Source organism: Dendropsophus ebraccatus, chromosome 3, assembly GCF_027789765.1.
Source record: "Dendropsophus ebraccatus isolate aDenEbr1 chromosome 3, aDenEbr1.pat, whole genome shotgun sequence".
NCBI lineage: Eukaryota > Metazoa > Chordata > Amphibia > Anura > Hylidae > Dendropsophus > Dendropsophus ebraccatus.
The window spans coordinates 22,817,689-22,839,704 of record NC_091456.1 but is presented as its reverse complement, the minus strand read 5'-3'; the positions used below and the strand labels follow the sequence as shown (position 1 = coordinate 22,839,704).

The following is a 22,016-nucleotide window of genomic DNA, read 5'->3' as shown; positions in this document are numbered from 1 at the left end:
AGAAGACGTCACTGCTGACGATCGGAGACCGTGGTCGGCACGCCACAGGTAATGTATAGCGCACCACACTTCCGGGTACACGGGTGGGGGTGGTGGGACACGGGGAAGGGGGCCATTCACAGACATAACATACATTACAAAGTTGTATAACTTTGTAATGTGTGTTATTCTGTGAATAATTTTTTTTCGCCGGACAACCCCTTTAATTCTTTTATGTTCCATCTTTTCTATAGGCTGCTGATTCTAGGGCTGTCTTTATTACATGCAGATGTGGTTCCCAATGCCACCATCCGTAATGTTCTTAGAGAAAAAATCTACTCAACAGCATTTGATTACTTCAGGTACAGCATTGAAGACTTTATCTGCTTTTCACATAGAAGCGAACAGAGCTTGATGAGATATCTGTCCCAATGATGCTGATAGTGTTATTATATGATTGTCATACTTTCTTTGTCTTTCTATAGCTCCCCTCCTAAATTTCCAACACAGTCGGAGAAGCAGCTCCGTGAAGATATAACTATTATGATTAAGTTTTGGACTGCCATGTTCTCCGACAAGAAATACCTTACAGCCAATCAGCTGGTTCCTCCAGGTGAGGTCCTTTACGGATGATCTCCAATGAACAGTATAAGTTTACTCATTACCTATATGTGTAACAGTGCAAACAGCCAATGCTCCTGTTGTATAGCTGAAAGCAAAGCTCTTTAAGGGTTTATTTATATGTAATGTAATATGTATATGTGATTAATAGCCGGGCTCCTTGTATTTCTGTAGTCGTTTTCATGGCCAGGAAACACTGATCCTGAAGCCTTTCAAGAGGTTTCAGGAATCCCTCAGTGTTTCCTGGCCATGAAAATGGAGAAGTAAAGAGAAAAAAAAAACATACTCGCCTGCTGGCTGCATAAGTGACTTCTTGTGGCCGAAGGTATAATGCTGCCTCCTGCCACAAAAGTGATTGAGAAGGTTGGAAACCAATGCTGACCAACCACATTGCTGCTTACCTGTATGTATAACTGTATACTCCTGATTAGGAGCGCATACAGTTAAAGGGCCAGCCTTAGCACCTGGTAGCAGCTTGGGCGGCTATGCAATGCACCTGGAATTCCAGATAGATTCTGGACACACATCCGGAGCGTTCTGTAATTCTGGATGCCCTTATGGGGTTCTTTGGGGAATCCGTGCCAGAATTGTGGACAAATATAGAATATGTTCTATATTTTCTGGAACTGTTTTCTGGCATTGGCGCCCTCCAGGAAAAGTACAAAAGGGATCAATTTTTGTGCCCCAATTAACCAAAAACAGACTGAAAATCTACACCAGCTCAGATTAGCCTGTCGCACAGCAGCCTTTGTTATGCTGGATTTATCAAGCGGCGGAATACCTGAAAAAAATTAAAATTGATCGGGCGTACAAAAAGCGCACATTGATAAATGTGCCCCTTAGACTCAAACACCTACATCTTTAAAGTGTCACTGTAATTTTTTTTTTTTTTTTTGCAAAAATCAATAGTACAGGCAATTTTAAGAAACGTTGTAATTGGGTTTATTAGGCAAATATGCCGGTATCTGCATTCAAAAAGACTTTCCCCAGGTCCCCCTCCCCTCCCTCCTCTCTCTTATTCACTGCTCATTATCAGGAAGTCACGTCTTGTTGCATCAGACGTGCCCCTGTCTGTTCTATAGAGAGGGGAGGGGGGAGGAGAAAGATTACTCGGCAGCAGAGAACAAAGGATTGCACAGCAGGACCTTTGTGAAAGCCTCTATGCAGAGGTCAGAGAGGAGATAGCCCAGTGATGTAGCTGTAAACTCTTTGTTGTCCTGTTTTGGTGCCTCATCTCCCTCCACCCCTCCCCTCTCCATAGAGAACAATGAAGATTTTTAAATTACACTTACATCACATCTGTAATTTTCACCGATTGCACAGATATCAGATCCGTGCAATCTGCAAAAAATGGATCACATAGTTTTCGCCCTAGTTATGACATTTTTTTATTTTTTCAAGGAATGGATTGCGGGTCCATGAAAATAAACCGAACGTGTGAATAGCTCAGTAGAAAGCAATGGGCTATAATATTGTCCATGATCATGGACCACTTAACGGCACGTGTGAATAAGGCCTAACTACACTATACAAATAAAGCACTTTTTGCCTTTTGTCTTAAGCCTCTTCGTCATAGACTGTAATCTTTTTGCTCTCATTCCTCTTGTTTAATCAGTGTGTAATTCTATAATGTCTGTTTATGTACCCTCATACAGTGCTGCTGAATTTGTTAGTGCTATATAAATATTATTAGTATTATTATTATTATAATTGTTGTTTTTTGTTGTTATGCTGTTGAATTGCTTGTTGTTATGATAGATTCCAAACTTTATAACAAAACTTCTTGTAGTATGCATCTACATTTGATAGATACTGACCCCTGTCTTTTGCTGTGGTTCCTGTTCACCTACAGATAATCAGGATCCCTCAGTGAACAGCCTGTCTGTAATGGTGGATGTAACGCGCAGCAATCTGGATGTAACTGTGGGCTCTCGGCAACAGACGGCTCAGGGCTGGATAAATACATATCCCTTATCCAGTGGCATGTCTACTATCTCTAAAAAATCTGGTACAGTTAACACTTGTTATACAGTTCCCGTGTGTGTGTGTGTGTGTATATGTGTGTGTATATATATATATATATATATATATATATATATATATATATTATGTGTATATATAGGTATGTGTGTATTATATATAATTTTTAAATTATTGATTTGTTCTCAGGATTGGCAAAGAAGACAAACCGGGGGACCCAGTTACACAAGTACTACATGAAGCGGCGGACCCTGCTTTTATCCCTCCTGGTATGTATATTAATGTAGTTTCTTTTGAAGTAGCTGCATAGGGTCTCTAATGTAATAACCTTCAATGTGCTTATTTTCAGCCTATAAAACACTGCTTAGGATTCCCACGTGTGCACATGTCACGCAGATTTCTGCTCATACAAGTCCTGATTTAGTACTTTGTATCTGTGACTGATTAATACAGACCGCCAGCTATTCAGTCATAGTGTACAAAATAAATAGCGCAGAAGCAGATATGTTTATACAGTGAATAATTTAGACAGCTTAGCTATAGATTGGGGAGGGACTTGTATCAATGGCTTTGCACCAGTATTTTGATTTGAAAAGGCACAAATTTTGGTTTTTGACATATTTGCACTAAAATTTGCAACCTTTCTCTAAAGTTGCACAGTGGCCCCTCTTAAAGGGGTTTTCTGATTTAACTTTCTTGCCCAAGCTTCCGTGCGTCCTGGAAATCTCTAGATCAGCACCTTGCCGCTTTTGTTATGGTTAGTAATGGAGCCACGGTATGGCGCGTGCCCAACATCTTTATTCATTCTCTATGGAGCCGCCACAGAATGCTGAGTACAGCTCTTGGCTCAATGAAGCTGCAGGCACGTACCAGTCTGACACTCCACTCATAACTAAGAAGCTGGGGAGCAAGGAGGCCGAAATCCCCTTTACCTCCCCCCACCCACCACCACCATCTCATACTTGTCCCTGATTAAGTTAGAAAACCCCTTTAAGCCCCCCCCCTCCTTGTATAGTGAGCAGCATTAGGTGTCTCAAATGTGGTGCAGCTGACATACATGTATGTGGCAGTAATTTGGTGCATTTGATTAACTAATCAGTCCCTTTAATCAGACACTTTATGTACTTTTTTAACCAAATTGTGTTTTGTGACTCTTTTAGGCCACTGAGATTGACCGCCTGACTACATGGTACAACCCTCTGTCTGCTCCAGAGTTGGAGCTGGATCAAACAGGAGAGAACAGTGTTGCCAATTGGAGATCTAAGTATATCAGCCTTAGTGAAAAGCAATGGAAAGATAATGTGAACCTGGCGTGGAGCATTGCTCCTCATCTAGCAGTTCAGTTACCAGCAAGGTAAACGTTACAGAGAAGAGATGTTCAGGAATAGGCTTACAATGTGGTCTAAAACATCCAGCTGTAATTGAAAGGCCACATTACTGACAAATAATATGAAGTAAAACAAGTATGTCTTGTTTGAGAGGATATGTGTCTTCGTATATGTAGATTTTTCTTACAGACTCTTGAAAGGACCAGTTTACTTAGAATGACTGTTTGTTATTAATAACCTACACTATCACTGGAGAACACATAGTATTACTTGCAAAGATGAAAATAAATATATTATGTTCCAATGTTTTATCATTGGTAGTTTAAAGGGTCTTTTTTTCCTTCTTCTAGATCAACTGATGTCAGAAAGTTATATAGTTTTGTAATTTACTTTGATTTAAAAATCTCACATCTTCCCCTACTTATTAGCTGCTGTATGTCCTGCAGAAAGTGGTGTATTCTTTCCAATCTGACACAGTGCTTTCTGCTGCCACCTCAGTCCGTGTCAGGGATTTGCAACCGCTCAGGACAGTTCCTGTCATGGACAGAGGTGGTCGCAGAGAGCACTGGGTTAAACTGGAAAGAATACAACACTTCCTGCAGGACATACAGAGGCTGATAAGTACTTGAAGACTTGAGATTTTTAAATAGAAGTCAATTGCAAATCTATATTTAACTTTCTGACACCAATTTGAAAGAAAAGAAATTTCTCTGGAGTACCCCTTTAAGGAGAATCTTTCATTTGCAGATTTAAAAACACTGAAGCTATTGCTGGAGAAGTGACCCGGCTGGTGAGACTGGACCCGGGTGCTGTCAGTGACATTCCAGAGGCAATCAAAGTAAGTGTGGAAAAAGGCCGAGGTGGTAACTTCTGAGTATTTTCTTTTGATGTTTAATAACTAATTTTGTCTTGCAGTATCTGGTCACATGGCATACAATAGATGCAGACGCTCCGGAGCTCAGCCATATTCTATGCTGGGCACCAACAGACCCACCTACCGGACTGTCTTATTTTTCCAGCATGTACCCTCCACATCCACTAACTGCCCAATACGGGGTCAAAGTACTGCGATCATTCCCTCCGGTAATGACTCTGTGTTACTAGTGTTCTCCTAACTTGCTAATCTTTAAAGTTTATGCTTACGTTTCAATTTTTTATTTCTCGCTATGTCCCAACTGTTTCTTCACATAATGTTTTGCTTTTTTTTTTTTTTTTTTTTTGTCTTTAGCCCTTAACCTCCTAATTTGCTCTTTTTGTGTGTTGTGTTTCTTTTTGTTATTTTTAATTTTCAGGATGCCATTCTTTTTTACATTCCACAAATCGTCCAAGCTCTGAGGTATGATAAGGTGAGTTTCCTCTTACCGATTTATTTCACTGATTGAGTTCCCAAAATTTTGTCAAATGATCTTGAGTAGATATCCGGGTTCGGGTTCTAGTCCATCCGAACCCGAATGTTCGGTATTTGATTAGCGGGGGCTGCTGAACTTGGATAAAGCTCTAAGGTTGTCTGGAAAACATGGATACAGCCAATGACTACATCCATGTTTCCAACATAGCCTTAGGGCTTTATCCAAGTTCAGCAGCCACCGCTAATCAAATGCCGTAAGTTTGGGTTCGGATCGACTTAAGTATGCTGGAGGTTCGCTGATCTCTAATCTTGAGTGAATAAACAGAAGCCAAATAAAGGTTATTTGTAGAATTTGTACAAATGTGTATAATTTATATTGTGTACAACCATCTGAAGAAAATCAGGACAAGTAGTATTTGCTACTTTTTTGGATTTTGTGGATATTTGCTGCTTTTTTTTTTTTTGTATTCTAACTTAGCTGTGTTCTTAGCTGAACGTCTAATAAAATAGTCTTTTGTGCACTCAGATGGGATATGTTCGGGAATACATTCTGTGGGCAGCCGCAAAGTCCCAGCTTTTGGCTCATCAGTTTATCTGGAACATGAAGACAAACATTTATCTAGATGAAGAAGGACACCAAAAGGACCGTACGTAATATTCATCTTAAGAGTTTACCTTTACTCTTTGAACCAACTTTTTATAAATCGATAAAACACACAAATGTATGAAATATCAGAGAAATGTTATGTGGTAAGAGACATACTGTCCTCCTATGCACCCCATGCGCAATAGGGGGCTATCAGCAGGATAGATTCCTCTAACCTGCTGATAGTTCCCGTTTAATGTTTAGACTGGTTTAGACAGCTTTATAATGTGCTCTATGCTGCTGCTGCTTCTGAGGGTGTACTTTAGAGATGAAGGAGAGCAGAATCCTCTTCTGTGTGTGCAGCTACTCTCCACCCACTAGCTCATGGACCGCTGAGAGCCTACAGAGAGAAGCTGGAGAAAAGTTTGTCCTATGCACATTACTTAGGTACCAGCTTTAGTACTGTTACTCACGTACACATGGCGGTTCATCCTCAATAAACCTGGAAGTGCAGGTATGCTTTATAGCGTTAATGTCATTTAAAAAAACAACTTTTGACTTGTGGATCACCCCGGGGCGGATTAACTTTACCATAGGCCCGGGCTGTTCACCAAGCCTGGGCCCCCGTACCCCACTGTAACTATATCTTTAGTATTACTCCTCCATAGTGCAGACTGCACAGGACCTGTGGTGACATCAGTCACATGATAAGGTCCTTCAGTATGTTCTTTAATGTTACTGAAATGTCTTCTGCTTACACGTTTGCTCTGATTTGTGCAAAATTGTGGTAAAAATACTGTGATTTTTTTTTTTTGCAAATTGTGGCAGAACTGTAGCCAGGAGACAATACACCACTGAAGGTATACGTCTGTTGGGTGGCCATGGGTCCCCCAGGAGCTCAGGGCCGCCGGGCTACTGCCTGAAATGGGCCTATTATAATCCGCTACTGGATCCCCCACACCTTAGAAGGAAGGTGTATCCTACTGCTAGTCTTACAACACTAAACATGGCTACTGAAACTGTGTTGTCCATAGTTTGGTAAATAGGTTGTTTAAATCCCTTTAAAACCTTTATTAAAATTGATACCTGTTCTAGTTTATTCTGTGACATCTCGCCCCTCAGTGTGCTGTAATGGCTTCTCTTGACCTTATTTTGCCTTCACCTACAGCTGACATTGGAGATCTGCTGGAGCAGCTCATGGAGGAAATCACTGGATCCCTGTCAGGGCCTGCAAAAGACTTCTACCAGCGGGAGTTTGACTTTTTTAATAAAATAACCAATGTATCTGCCATTATTAAGTAAGTCTGTTGCATCCTATGCATCATTATGTGAGTTAAAGAATGTCTTAGATTGGGTTCACACTACGTTTTTCTTTTTTGCATGTGTCAGGATCCAGTGATAGATTAGAATAGGAGCAAAATAACCAGTTGATCCAATTGCATAGAACAGTGGTGCAACATAGTTTCCAGAAGTTGTCACACATGTAGGAAAGACTAACATTCTGAGTTCTTTACTATTAAAATGTAAGCCGTGTACTTGGATGTGGATCCCTACACATCCAGAAATGTGGCCCCCCAGCAACATGCCCCTCCTGGATGGTAAGGTTGCCACTACACGTTAATTTATTTACGTTCTATACTTTAGTAAAGGGGTACTTCAGCAACAAAAACATTCTTTTAAATCAACTGGTGCCAGAAAGTGCTAGAGATCTGTAATTTACCGTACTTCTATTTAAAAAAAAAAAAAAAATTCAGTCCAGTACTTACTAGCTGCTATATGTTCTGCAGGAGGTGGTATTCTTTCCAGTCTGCAGAGCAGGAGAGGTTTTCTATGGAGATTTGCTACTGCTCTGGACAGTTCCTGACACGGACAGAGGTGGCAGCAGAGAGCACTGTGTCAGACATGAAAGAGTACACCACTTCCTGCAGGACGTAAAGCAGCTGATAAGTACTGGAAGACTTGAGGTTCTTTAATAGAAGTAAATTACAAATCTCTGGCACTTTCAGGCACCAGTTGATTTGAAAGAAAAAAAAAAATTGGTGAGCTACCTCTTTAAAGCTCAGATCAGACTGAGATTGATGTTCCAGTAAGACATATGAAGATGATTAATTGTCAAGTGGTTTATTTTGAAGTGGAAACTTGTAGAAAGCCACCTGGTTCTGACATGTTACATGCATCACTGACCCCCACCGCACCTTTTCCCTTATGGATTAGAAATCTGTCATTGACGTGTAATTATTGTCATTGCTTAGTCAGTAATGTGCAGGGAAATGTGACATGGGGGCCATGCAAACTTCTCCCATGAGACTCATTAGTTAAATGGAGCGCAAAAAACTATGTAAATCTGGGGAAAAGAGTTTATTCTCATTACTTCTACAATAAAACACTCTTAAGGACTAAGTGTTGTCATTTTCCAGTCAGTCCCTTTTAATCCAGGGACTGGTACTCTATGGTCCTTTTATCTCTGGGTTACAGACCCAGCATATCCTGACAGCCATAGAAAACAGCTCTTTCTTTGTGGCATGTGTTTTCCTTGTTTTTACCATATGCAAGAACCCCCCCCCCCCCCCCCTTTTTTTTCTTTTCTCATTTGTGTGTATATACAGCTGAGTTACAATTATTACTTCTTCTATCACCAGGCCGTACCCTAAAGGAGAAGAACGTAAGAAGGCTTGTCTTAATGCCCTGTCTGAAGTAAAGGTGCAGCCAGGTAATACTCATTTTTTTATTTTAGCTTTTCAAATATTGCAAAAGATTAAATTTGTTTAAAGGAGAAGTCCTGCAGGCAAGGGGGTGCGGGAACAGAATAAAGAATGTATACTTACCCATCCCTGTGCTCCCGCAGCGCAGCCTTACCGTATTCTGACTCCTGCTGCAATATCACAACCAGGCCAATGGATTGCCCACTTAGCCAATCAGTCACTATGGCAGGACACCGCCACTGGCTGAGCGGGTAATTCATCAGCCCGGTCATGGTGCTGCAGGAACCGTGCCATGATGTAACAAGAAGCTGGGAGAAAATGACATCTGACGGCTGTTGTAGAGCCGTGAGAGTGGCCCTGCGGAGGCACTATACTGACACAGTTAGAGCCTGTACCAGTACAGTACCTTGAATAGTTAAGGGGGAATTTTTTTTTTCTTTCAAATCAACTGGTGGCAGAAAGTTTTATATAGATTTGTAATTTACTTCTATTTAGTCTTCTCATACTTCTAAGCTACTATATATCCTGCAGGAAGTGTTGTATTTATTCCAGTCTGACACAGTGCTCTCTGCCCGTGGGGGCCCCCGACCAACAACTACCACCACCACCCCCCCTCCCCAAAAACGATTAAATCTTGATACACTTCTATTTGTAGTTAGATGTGCAGTGCATCTCTTTGCCTGCTGGAGCGCCCCCCAGCTGGCCGGGAGTGAGGCGCCCTGTGCAAGCACGCAGGTCGCACACCCCAATGGCCGTCCCTGTTCGGACCACCAGTAAATAGAAAATAATGTTGTGTTTTCAGCATAACCCAGTAACTGTTTATCAGGGGTGTATTTCTGTGTAATATATTCTCATCTTGTGTCCTGTTCTCAGGTTGTTACCTACCCAGTAACCCAGAAGCTATAGTGTTGGATATTGACTATAAATCTGGAACACCCATGCAAAGGTGAAAATTTTAGGTTTTTTTTTTTATATATATATTCAGTATGCTCACCTCTCAGAAGATTGTATTTTTAGATTGTTAGTACCAGTGGGCTATAACTCTCCTTAAACATGCTTCTTCAAGACAGAAACATGGTTGGAATAATTTTAGCCTTACACAAAGATGACAATAGTCTTCCTAGTCATTCTAAAAAAAGAGGCACAGTGGTTTTGCCAGAACCTTTTGTTCTAGTGATAAGTGATCCCCTAAACCCCCCATGTGACTTGTGAGTCCGTAAAAGTCGGAAGACAGAGGGAGAAGCCAGCCGGGAGCCAGGTAGGAAGAGGGCCCCAGAAAAGAGGCACAACAATTTGCCTTTTATGTTATAATTGATCACTAAACCTTAGTAATAAATGCCTATGGCCTGTTGTACCTCCACATTGCAACTAAAAATGCAAGTTCAGCTGGCAGTTTCCAGCTATTTGCCTATGATGTTGTGTGCTTTATTTGTCATTGGATATATGTATCTCATTGCCTTGTTGACTCTATTTGCAGTGCGGCAAAAGCTCCATACCTAGCCAAGTTCAAGGTGAAGAGATGTGGAGTCAGTGAGCTGGAGAAGGAAGGTAGGCCTTGTTTTTTTTTTGTTTTTTTTTAACAATATTTTATTGAAGTTATACATAAATACAAAGTGATAAGAATAATCATATAATAATAGATAAACTATGACAAGTCAGTAGACTTATATAAAATTACATAAATAAATATAACAAATCATTAAAATAAACAAGAAAGCAACCAATTATTGCTTTAACATACAAATGAAGTAAAATTGTATCATACTATGCTCTATATCAAGTACAGGTAAGTACTCCCAGGGTACCTGCAACCATTAGGTAGGCCTTGTTACCACTGCAGTATCTAATGCCGTGATCCTTCTGCATACACTATTCACGTGTTAATCTCTCCCACTCTTAGGTCTCAGTTGTCGCTCAGACTCCATTGACGAAAGTGAAGAGGAAGATGGGGATAAAAAGATATGCTGGCAAGCGGCCATCTTTAAAGTGGGAGATGACTGCAGACAAGTGAGTAGATAGGGATATATAAAGACGTGACGTTTTCTACCATAATAAAATAAAGAGGCTTTGAGTGTCACCACTTCAAGTTATGATGCTCTGATATGCATCTGAGTCTGGCTTCCCCTACCCACACACAGATGAGTGAGTATACAGGGAAAGCTGTCAGCTTGTGGAAGGAGGAGGCGGCAGACTTGGTGTGTCTAGTCAAAACCATGTTTGGTATTTACAATAAAATACTGTAGCAAACCATATATATAAGATGGCATAAATGAAAGAACAGAGTACTGTGCTCACAAGAAGACGTCTGCAGATCTTAAGGTACAGTGGCCTGACAGTGGTGCAGCAATGTCTGCTAAGACACTGTTAGCGATGTCCGTGCAGCCCTTGCTGCGTATATAGAATATAATAAGTAATACTTACCTGTCTGTCCCCCTGGGTTTTCCCCCAGCTGCCTTTGATACGTCTTTGCAATGACAGGCCGCTCAGCCAATCTTTGACAAGCGGCCTTGCACTTCAGAGGTGGCCTCAGAAGCATAACATTTTAACAATGTTTAAAAATAATCCAATTGTATTCATGATATAGTGGCAACGGGTGTTTAAAGTGTATGGTAATGTGCATGTCCACCTACTGAGCTGAGCATTGGTGGAAACGCATGCTCCGTCATCCTTGTCTGAACTTTCAGTTCTGTTCACTGCAGAGCAGTCAACTGTAATAAATTAAAGAAAAACATAAAAATAGTGTTTAGTCCCTTTAGGTTTTCCAGAATGTCCTGAAGAATGTTTCCAAATGTAAAATAATTCACTTGGGGAGGGGGAATCCTTTATCCGAGTATCATATTGGCAGTTCTGTGTTGGCAAAGACTTCAGAAGAGAAGGATTTAGGGGTAGTGATTTCCTAAAATTAGGTCGCAGAGGCAACCAGATGATGGGGAAGGCAAATCATATGTTGGGCTGTAGATATAATGGTATGCTGGGCTGTATAGCTAGAGGTATAACCAGGAGAAAGAGGGAGATTGTGATCCCGCTGTATAGAGCTCTAGTGAGACCACATCTGGAATACTGTGTCCAGTTCTGGAGACCTCAACTAAAAAGGGATATTGATAAAGTAGATAGGGTCCAAAGATGGGCCACAAAACTGGTGGAGGGTGTGAGGGATAAACCATATCAGAAGGATTTGAATCTGGAGGAAAGAAAAGAAAAAGGGGACATGATCGAAACCTTTATACATGTTAAAGCACTAAATAAGGTTCAGGAGGGAAGTGTTTTTAGAAAAAAATGAACTCAAGAACAAGAGGACACAGGAGGGGGAAAGATCAGAAGCAACTTGAAAAAATATTACTTTACTGAAAGAGTAGTAGATGCTTGGAATAAACTTACAGCAGATGTGGTTGGTCAATCTACAGAAACTGAATGTAAACCTGCCTGGTATATACATGTATCTATCCTAAGATAATGAGAAGGGAAATACTAAAAGGGCAGACTAGATGGACCCAGTGGTCTTTTTCTGCCGACAGTCTTCTATGCATCTATGTTTATGGGGTAACCCTGTAAAAAGAATCTGCACTAATAACTATAGCCTCAACAGTCTTTAGCTGACAGTAACTTTATGGGATTTTATCCGTTCATAGTTCATTAACTTGGTGCCCATTTTTTACCCCTGGCAGGATATGCTGGCTCTGCAGATTATTGATTTATTCAAGAACATATTTCAACTGGTTGGACTTGACCTCTTTGTCTTTCCATACAGAGTAGTGGCAACAGCTCCTGGGGTGAGTAGAAATTTGGTTGGCAACTTTAATTTAAAAGAAAAATCGTTTTCCTCATTGCAATGTTTTGTTTTGTTTTTTTTTACAAGTTTTGCTTGTTTCTTACAAAACATACAGTATATTATTAGGCTATTTTGATATTATTCTCTGTAGCTATAATTGCAATTTACTTCTATTAAAAAATCTCAAGTCTTCCAGTACTTAAGAAAAGTAAATGACTAATCTCTGGCACTTGCTGGGACCAGTTGATTTGAAGGAAAATAATGTACAATTTATATAAAGATTGTATAAAAATAAAGATCCACGCTTTAAGCACAGTGTATAACCCATTTGGATATTTTGTCTTTTATAGTGTGGAGTTATCGAGTGTATCCCAGACTGCACCTCAAGAGATCAGCTAGGCCGACAGACAGATTTTGGCATGTATGACTACTTCACTAGGCAATATGGAGATGAGTCTACTCAGGCATTTCAAAAGGTACAGTATATCCACACCGCCGTGTACTGAAAGCCTTCAGATTTATTTTTCCTTGAATTATGAGGGCTTCCAAAACCATACTTTAAACTTGCCTATACAAAGTAGGTAATTGTCTAAATGCCACAGACATAGGGGAAGCCAGCGTGACTATCCTACAACCAAGGTAACATAAATGGGAAGATGAGCAGACGGCGGCTGGAAGCAGCGTTTTACCAGCAAATACATCTGTGTCTGGCTGCTATGACTGTATGTTTATGGGGAGCTGAAGAGTCGCCTGATGGCTGCTAAGCATACAGCTGGATTTTCACTGGATTTTTGTAATTTCTTAAGTAGTATTCCTTATTCTTCCTATATTCTTGTTCTGTCTTCACAGGCTCGATATAATTTCATTAGAAGTATGGCGGCCTACAGCCTCTTGCTGTTCCTGCTACAGATTAAGGACAGACACAATGGCAACATCATGCTGGATAAGGAGGGGCACATCATCCACATTGGTTAGTTCACTCGAGACCCACCTGCCTGTTCCTTTTTTTTCTTTTACAGTATAAGGGTCCTATTACACGGCCCGATCATAAACTTTAAATCAGTGCTGATCTACTAGATCGGCGCTCGTTTACTGAGCTATTACCCAGACCAACTATCTGGCAGCTAACTATGTCCGTGCAGCCCTTGCCTTTAGTGTAAAATAATAAAGTACTAACTTAACTTACCACCTTCTTGGGTGTCCTCTGAGGCCTTTTGTTCCGGTCTTTGCACTGACAGGCCACAGCCACTCAGCTAATCACAGGCCACGACTAGGGATTGGCTGATTTGCCTGTCAATGCAAAGACCGCAACAGAAGGCAGAGCTACAGACACCAGGGAAGGCCTCGAAGGACACCCGGGAGAGTGGTAAGGCGAGTTAATATTTTATTTTTTTTATGCTACGTCATCAGCTGTCGGCCGTATGATTTTAGGTCTGGACCTAAAGAAACGATCAGCTGATTATTTCTTTATCAGCTCATCGTTCTCTCTATTACACGGAGCGATAATCTGCTGAATTGACCTGATTCAGCTGGTTATTGCTCCGTGTAATGGGGCCCTTAGTCCCGTATGAAACATTTACAGTATGGTAAGGTCTGTGCTATGTTGTTAGGGTACATTAGTATGGTTAGTTGTTCAGGTTCCTAGTTTCACCAGTTCTCCTCTTGTTCCTTCTCCTTATTTGCTCGCTGATGCTATAATATATATGTATAATATCTCTATTTCCAACCACTGCTGTAAGAGCAGAGGGGTGGTCGATAACCCAGACAACAAGCTGTCAAAAAGGGGAGTGTACTTTCAGTAAAAATTTAACTTGTTGAGCCCTACAAATTTATCTAGGTTATTTGAGACAGGAATACCTCAGGAATTGGTTTGTTCTATAATTTTCTGTAGTTTTGTTTGCTTCATGGTTTTTGTGTCACCCACTCTATGCTGAATATTTTTATTTATTTGCAGATTTTGGATTTATGTTTGAGAGCTCGCCCGGGGGCAACCTGGGCTGGGAGCCTGATATAAAACTAACAGATGAGATGGTGATGATCATGGGGCGCAAAATGGAAGCTACACCTTTTAAGTGGTTTATGGAGATGTGTGTACGTGGCTACCTGGCCGTCAGGTAAGCGATATGATAGAAAGGAAAAAGATGATCGTCTTTTTTTTTTATTTTTATTTTTTTTTTTGTATAAATGTGATTAAAAAGGAGAGTTGTACTTCAGCATACATTACTATTCCTAGCTTCAAATCTGACAGCGTTCAAGACCTGATGGAATCTAACACACATACTGCCTTATATTGCAGCTCTGTATATAAGTGCTGTATAATGGACACTGAATTTAATACATTTCAGCATAGTTATCTAGTACACACAGAGACATTTAAAATATTTAAAAAAATAAAAATATATATATATATGAGAAGAACCTTTGACTTATCCAGGAGAACTGTCCATATGTCAGTCAAACGACTAAGAGAACAGCTTACCACACCATGAGTGAACTTGGTGGGGGAATACACTCGGCCAAACGCTGTATGAAGTATCAAACAACGGCCAACGTCTCAGATGTTCACCCAGCCGATACTACAGTATCAGCCGGTGAACATCACTTCTTTTTAATTGGAACTCGGGCACATTCGGGTGTGCCCGCACCCTAATTAGCCATAGAGCACAATGTAAAGTACGATCAGAAGTCGTACCTTACACTGTGAGCTATCTTGTACGGCCACTGTTCACTAAACAGCGGCTGGACAAAATATAAATGTTGGTTGTCTCAGCAGAGAACAATAGCCGCAGTGTATACACTGTGGCCGTTGTTGTATACACACCAATTCAAATGGCCCTTGTCAGTAAACAACGGCCGTTGTTTATTGCAAAAAAGCGCAGTGCAAATGAATGAATAATGAATTTGGCCAAATGGCCACTGTCAAACAACGGCCGTTGTTTATTGCAAAAAAACGCAGTGCGAATGAATAATGAATTTGGCCTTAATCTTATAGATTCCTGTACCACTCTCATCACACTTTAAATCCTGTTATCACTATTATGCTGTCTGAATCACATGTCATCAGGGCGGTCCCCAGTAGTTTCTACATGACCCATTAGCTTTGATTGAGAGAAACAGATCTATCGATCAAGAATAATGGGGCAGTAAGAAGCTGCTGGGGACCGCACCAATGACTTGTGGTTCAGTCCGCATAATAGTGGTGACAGGTTCCCTTTAAGCATCTAATACAGTAATTCCCAATCTTTGTAACATTGGGGAACACATGTTTACCCTTCCAAGTTTACAGGTCAGACTGATGTATGTCTTCGTTTCCTTATTCATCCATTAGTCTGCTTTCTTTTCTTGCACTACAGGCCATACATGGATGCTGTAGTATCTCTGGTCACACTCATGTTGGACACAGGACTTCCTTGCTTCCGTGGACAGACAATAAAATTGCTGAAGTAAGTGACCCATGCGCATTGTAGAACAGCAGGTCTTCTCAGTCCTTACCTGGTCACTTATCTCTTTCTGTATTGTAACACCCAGACACAGGTTTAGTCCCAACATGACGGAGAAAGAGGCAGCAAATTTCATCCTGAAGATAATCCAGAACTGCTTCCTCAGCAACAGGTTTGATATATTTCCTTTGTGTTTCCATAATGCTTCTTTGCCGGTGGATTATTTTAATTAATCTGTCTCAAAAACTTTTATAGTAGATGTATCAGTGCTCTAAGCCTTAGAAGAAAAGTTGTTTTTTTTTTTGTTTTTTTTAAACATTATGAAAATAATTTACAAAAAAAACACAGAACTAATTTTTAATTACCCCCTCTAAGTATTTGAGTGTTCAGACCCTGACTAATCATGAGGACGGGCAGGGAGAGGACCGTGCTGTACCCTGGTCTGCTTCTCGCTCTGTTTCAGTGGAAGAGTTAGGCTCCATAGAGTTACATGATGAGTCTGACTCGTCACATGACACAGACCTGTGAGAGGACTGTCATGAAAGCTGCCGAAGTTGTGAGAAGAACAGAACAAGCTATTTACTTATCTATCCTAATTCTTGTGGCTTTTAATGGCCTTACTGTTTGTAGGTTCATGAGTTCTTTCTATTCTGAGGGTCAGATAATCAATGCTTTCATATTCTAGCAGCTGCCACTAGAGGGAGCTTATTAGCTTCCGTATAATTTATTACATATAGCGGTAGACAACTTTAAGGAGAAGGCCGGCCTCCGGGGGGGGGGGTTTAAAAAAAGGCAGGGGCATGGGGGAAAGTAACAAAAAGTATTAACTCACCTTTCCCCGTGCCTCGTCAGCCACGGATTGCCTCTCTGGGATCTCCGGCGCTGCACATGTCACGTCCTGGCTGATGGACTGGCTGCTCAGCCAGACACTGACGCTCCAGTTACTGATTGGTTGAGCAGCCTGTCCATCAGCAGGGACAGGCATCCCCCCCCCCCTAGTCATGGGGGGAATGCCTTCCAGCGGGGGTCCCGAAGCCGGTCCTGACACTCACCGTAGGCACGGGGAGAGGTAAGTTCGTACTCCCTATCAAATTCCCCCCTGCCGGATTTAAAAAATGGACTCACTTCTCCTTTAAGGCCCTTTAAGACGGGATGATTATCATTCTTGAGCATTCCTAGGAAGCTTATTCACCTGATAATCGGCCCATGTAAAAGTGTCAATGATCAGTCCACGGGTGAGTCTTAATCTCTTGTGCGGGCAGTAAAATCATTGTTATTGTTCCCACATTTCTCTGTCCAAAGAAGATGTGCGGCCGATAAGGGTGTTATTACACGGGACGATGGAGGCCCAATATTAACTATAAAGAAGGGCCAATCTGCTACACGGCCCCATAATCGTTTAACAAGGGCTGCATGGACATTGTTACCGATGTCCTTGCAACCCTTGCTAAACTGACATACATTACCTATCCATAGTCCAGGGCTCCTCCTGCACTCTGCTTCTCTCTGGGTCCTGTGCGCTGCAGCTTCAGACGGCCTGTCTTAACTGACAGGCTGCTCAGCCAATCATTGGTTGCGACTGTCCCGGCCAGTGATTGGCTGAGCCGCCCGTTCTGAAGCTGCGGGGAGAACCAGAGCGCAGGAGCCCTGGACCATGGATAGGTAATGTATTTACTTTGCAAATCGTCAGCCACCGGCCATGCACCACTATTACATGTAGCAGTGTGCGGTCGGTGGCCGACAATTATAGGTCCAAACCTATATCAACGATCAGCCGATTGTTGTCATCGGCTGATCGTTGGATGCATCGATGCATCTTAAAGTGACTCTGTAGCCATTGTGGAACCCCCACAAACTACTTATACCTTGTTGTAGCTTAGGTGAAGTCCTTTCTGGTGGTATGTTTTATAAAGCAGGTTAGGCTTTGATGAGGCAGAAAATCCAACTTTAGTAGCGGGGCTGCCGTGTCTAAGAGGCGGGGCCGAAGCGTTCGTGCCCTAGTGCAGCGCCGCCTTTGTGGTGTTGCTGGTCGTCTCCCCCTGCCTCCCGTGCCGCCCCCTGCCCGCCTTCACAGGGTTCCATGTAAATGCGCATGCAGCGGGTTTTTTGAGCTCCGGCGCCGCTGTAGTGACATGGCCGGGTCCGCACCGCCTCCTTTGTTCGTCTTCCACGCCCTGTTTAGTGACGCTCTCGGCCCAGCCCCGGCTCGCATGCCTGTCAGCGGCCACCCTGCCCCATTGCATAACGCGCACATCGGATCGGATCGGATCCCACGCAGGCGCACTGACGCGACCGACTTTATCAAACTAGTCTAGCTGGTCGCGTCAGTGCGCCTGCTGGGACTGGGCTGAGAGCGTCACTAAACAGGGCGTGGAAGACGGCCAAAGGAGGCGGTGCGGACCCGGCCATGTCAGTACAGCGGCCCCGGAGCTAAAAAAAACGCTGCATGTGCATTTACATGAAACCCTGTGAAGGCGGGCAGGGGCCGGCACGGGAGGCAGGGGGAGACGACCAGCAACACCACAAAGGCGGCGCTGCACTAGGGCACGAACGATTCCGCCCCGCCTCTTAGACACGACAGCCCCGCTACTAAAGTTGGATTTTCTGCCTCATTAAAGCCTAACCTGCTTTATAAAACATACCACCAGAAAGGACTTCACCTAAGCTACAACAAGGTGTAAGTAGTTTGGGGGGGTTCCACAGTGGCTAGAGAGTCGCTTTAATTGCTGCTGGAACAATCCAGCGACCATTTGTGTGGCCTGGGCCGGGGCCACGCGATTGATCATGCCCCGTAAATGCACTGCAAGCTCTGATCTAGTTGCTCTCACCAGTATAAAGATTTATTAAATGAATTAGTGTAGGATTTTGTTGCCAGCAATAAATGTTATAAGTCCCCTTTAAGGCACTGTTGATATTAGGCTAGAGGCATCCATGTATAAACATGGAGCACTTATCACAGGTAAACAGATTCAGAGTTTTCAGAGGTTCCTTTGAAACTGAAAGAAGCAATATGATTGGTTATTGCAGCAACTCCGCTAGTCTACCCTAGCAAGATTGCATTTTACATTTTTTGCAATATCTGTGGGGGGGTTTTCCCCTTCCCTTATGTGTTGCTCACCTTCTTCATGTCTTTATCCCACAGGAGCCGAACCTATGACATGATCCAGTACTATCAGAATGACATCCCTTACTGAGCTCTCACCCATCAGCACATCCTTCCTGTGTTTGTAGTGAACTATAATAGTCTTGTGTCTCTGCACTCTGTAAATCCACAGGTTCGGGATAGCTGTAGCCAGGGTGAAGTGTGGACGCTGTAAGACTCGGGAGGTGATAGATTGCTTTGTGGCAACACTGTAGACAATTTTTGACCTGGCTTATCGAATTTATTCTGTACAAAATCCATTTCTAGGCGAATCCTGATCCAGTTCTGTTTTTCTAAGATTAAGGTGCAATATATTTTAGTGTTATTTTGTGCAACTGTTCCCAGGTGGGTGGAATCACCAAATATTAATATTTATTACCTTCAAATTCAGCTATGAATTTTACATAACAAAATGAAGGCAACGTTGCCGGTGTCCCTGTTTTTTGGTTATTCACATTAAAGTGTACCTGTTATAAGAAACTTTTGACTTGTCATAGAGACATATCAAAAGTTTTGATCGGTCAGGGTCTGAGTGCTCACACCTGTACTGATCGGGAGATTGAACCCGGAGAATACCGCAGTTGCAGCACGTCCACTCTCCACTCTGAATTTAAAAAAATAGTTGGACTTCTAATGGGCTCCTGTGGAGCCTGACTTTTTTTTTTTTTCTTTTTAACTACGAGCGGGGAGAGGATGCATTGCAGCTGCACTCCTCTCCCGGCTCTATCTCCCGATCGGTACAGGTCTGAGCACTAAGACCCGGACCGATCAAAAGTTTTTTTTGTTTTTTTTTATACCAATAGGTACACTTTAAAGTGACACTGTCACCCCCTTTCGCATTATGACTTCTCTATTCGGTTGTAAAGGGTAAATTTTGCAGTTTACCTTATTTTATATCATATGTGATGGTGATTGTTGCCCACATTGTCAGAGTAGGCCCCACCCCTCTGTGACATCACTTATTCATAGGCCCACCCCCTCTTGGCCATAGGTATGGGCCGACCTAGAGGGGGTGGGGCCTAGACCTTTAGGCCAGTCCCTTCCAATGGCTGTTAAGGGGCAGGGCCTAGATGGCTATGACGTCACAGAGGGGCGGAGTCTACAGTGCCATTGTGGGCAGGGCTAAGTGGCACTTCGGTCGAGAAGCCCCGTCCAGGTGGCACAATCTGCAGATGATAAAAGATCACTTTTTACTGGAACAAGCACCATGACGTATGATATAAAATAAGGTATGAAAACTGTTAAATTTACCCTTTTCATCTGTGTAGAGAAGTCAGAATGCACAAAGGGGGTGACAGTGTCACTTTAAGTACTTCTCTAGAATGTGCTTCTGTCGGCCATAGCAGTGATAGAAGCCAATGGCTTCTCCTGGACTGTACAATGCACAGCACCTCCAAAACCAAGGAAGCCACTTCATGCAGGAAAAATGAAGAACGTTTAGTTTACTTTTGTGTGTGTAAAAACTTTACGGACATGTATTTAATCTGTACAATGTAATTAAATAAAATACAAAAAAAAAAGTCAAACTATTCCTATGTTCTATCTAAATGCGTATGTCTGCATATGCAGTACTGGCGCCTGGAGCTATGCTGATCTCGTGTGTGTATATGTAGATACCGTATAGAGATATATACCGTATAATGATAACGTGTTTGTATATATAGTGAAAAGATATGTATTCCCGAATGTTTTTATCAAGTGGAGTATATATAAGAGGAATATCTTTATATACATTTCACAGTTTCTTAGCATCGGATATGTTCCCCCGTTTACTGTAATGGCAGCATGCACTGGCTATGGCTCTAAGACTGACTAGCCATGTTACGCTATTAGGATTGGAGAATGGGTCACGTCTCTTGTGACTATTGGGGTTATTTATTGCTTGCCTATTGAGGAGGTTGGGGGCTGGTGAGTGTGTCAGCAAACCTTTTAAAGGGGTTATCTGGGATTAGAAAAAAACAAACAAAACACAGCTACTTTCTTACAAAAACAGCGCCACCCCTGTCCACCATGTTGTGGGTGGTATTACAATTAAACTCCATTTGCTTCATTGGAACGGAGCTGAAAACCTATAGCCAAACTGGGACAACAGTGGTGCTGTTTCTGGAAGAAAGCGGCCATGTTTTTCTAAGTCTGGATATACCCTTTTTTAGTAGTTTTTACTACATTTTGACCTATATTTTGGAACCTTACCCTGCTGCACTATGCATCTGTGTCCAGAGATCTACATCAGAGGTTATAGCATGTCAATATAGAATGCAGTGGGACGTCTCCTTGGTCAGGGGTGTAGTTGGCGCATGTCTCCAACTGAAGAAAATACTAGACCCCCCCCTCTAGGTTACAATATTCTATCCACCATATTTCATCATTGCTTTAATACAATGGTATCTTTATCCTGCCATAAATCTCCAGTTTCACTTTACACCATGTTTGATAAATTTCTGTGTCTTTACCAAGTCAGAGAGGAATAGTCATCCTTGGAGACCACTATTTGACAGTCTTTTGTTCTTGTTTATTTAGCATATTGTGTATCTGTAATTACGTTTCTGCTCTTTATCTCCATGAATAAAGCTTTATGTCTTTTAATGGTGTGGTTTGATCCTGCCTTGGTTGCACAGTAGCTGATCCTCTTTAGGCCATGTTCACACATGGTATTTCTGTCATTTTTTTTTTTTTTAATTAAACAAAATCAGTAGTAGGACAGACAAGGGAAATTATAATGGAAATATTTGCACAGTTTCTGTGTTTTCAATTCACTCCTTGCTTTGGTTGAAAAAAGACTAATGGAAATACTGTGTGTGATCATAGCCATAGAGTGCCATTATAACATTTTATCCAGCCGATTATCGATCCGTTTAATAAACACAACGATCAGCAGATGACAATGATCATCGGCTGATCGTTTGTTTAGGTTTGGACCCTTTAACTGTCGGGCACCGGACCATGCATCGTTATGTGTAATAGCGGTGCGCGGCCGGCAACTGACGATTTGCAAAGTGCATACATTACCTATCCATGGTCCAGGGCTCCTCCTGTGCTCTGCTTCTCCCCGGGTCCCACATGCTGAAGCTTCAGAGCGGCCTGTCTTAGCTGACAGGCCGCTCAGCAAATCACTGGCCGG

At 42.1% G+C, this 22,016-nt stretch overlaps 1 protein-coding gene across 5 annotated transcripts in view; it reads left to right on the top strand.

The window, feature by feature from the left end:
- PI4KA (phosphatidylinositol 4-kinase alpha) overlaps positions 1-21,481 on the top strand; it is a 114,720-nt gene extending 93,239 nt beyond the window's left edge. For all 5 annotated transcript variants that reach the window (XM_069961112.1, XM_069961113.1, XM_069961111.1 and 2 more), the window contains 21 exons: positions 234-341; positions 465-592; positions 2,453-2,608; positions 2,770-2,849; positions 3,741-3,934; positions 4,656-4,746; positions 4,824-4,991; positions 5,201-5,254; positions 5,783-5,903; positions 7,011-7,140; positions 8,482-8,552; positions 9,418-9,490; positions 10,022-10,092; positions 10,445-10,551; positions 12,210-12,314; positions 12,664-12,789; positions 13,163-13,283; positions 14,268-14,427; positions 15,667-15,756; positions 15,842-15,925; positions 18,896-21,481. In XM_069961112.1, the coding sequence (XP_069817213.1) occupies positions 234-341; positions 465-592; positions 2,453-2,608; positions 2,770-2,849; positions 3,741-3,934; positions 4,656-4,746; positions 4,824-4,991; positions 5,201-5,254; positions 5,783-5,903; positions 7,011-7,140; positions 8,482-8,552; positions 9,418-9,490; positions 10,022-10,092; positions 10,445-10,551; positions 12,210-12,314; positions 12,664-12,789; positions 13,163-13,283; positions 14,268-14,427; positions 15,667-15,756; positions 15,842-15,925; positions 18,896-18,947 (2,290 nt within the window). In that variant the 3' untranslated portion in view covers positions 18,948-21,481. The remainder of the gene's footprint in view (positions 1-233; positions 342-464; positions 593-2,452; positions 2,609-2,769; positions 2,850-3,740; positions 3,935-4,655; positions 4,747-4,823; positions 4,992-5,200; positions 5,255-5,782; positions 5,904-7,010; positions 7,141-8,481; positions 8,553-9,417; positions 9,491-10,021; positions 10,093-10,444; positions 10,552-12,209; positions 12,315-12,663; positions 12,790-13,162; positions 13,284-14,267; positions 14,428-15,666; positions 15,757-15,841; positions 15,926-18,895) is intronic.
- Positions 21,482-22,016: the final 535 nt, after the last annotated feature.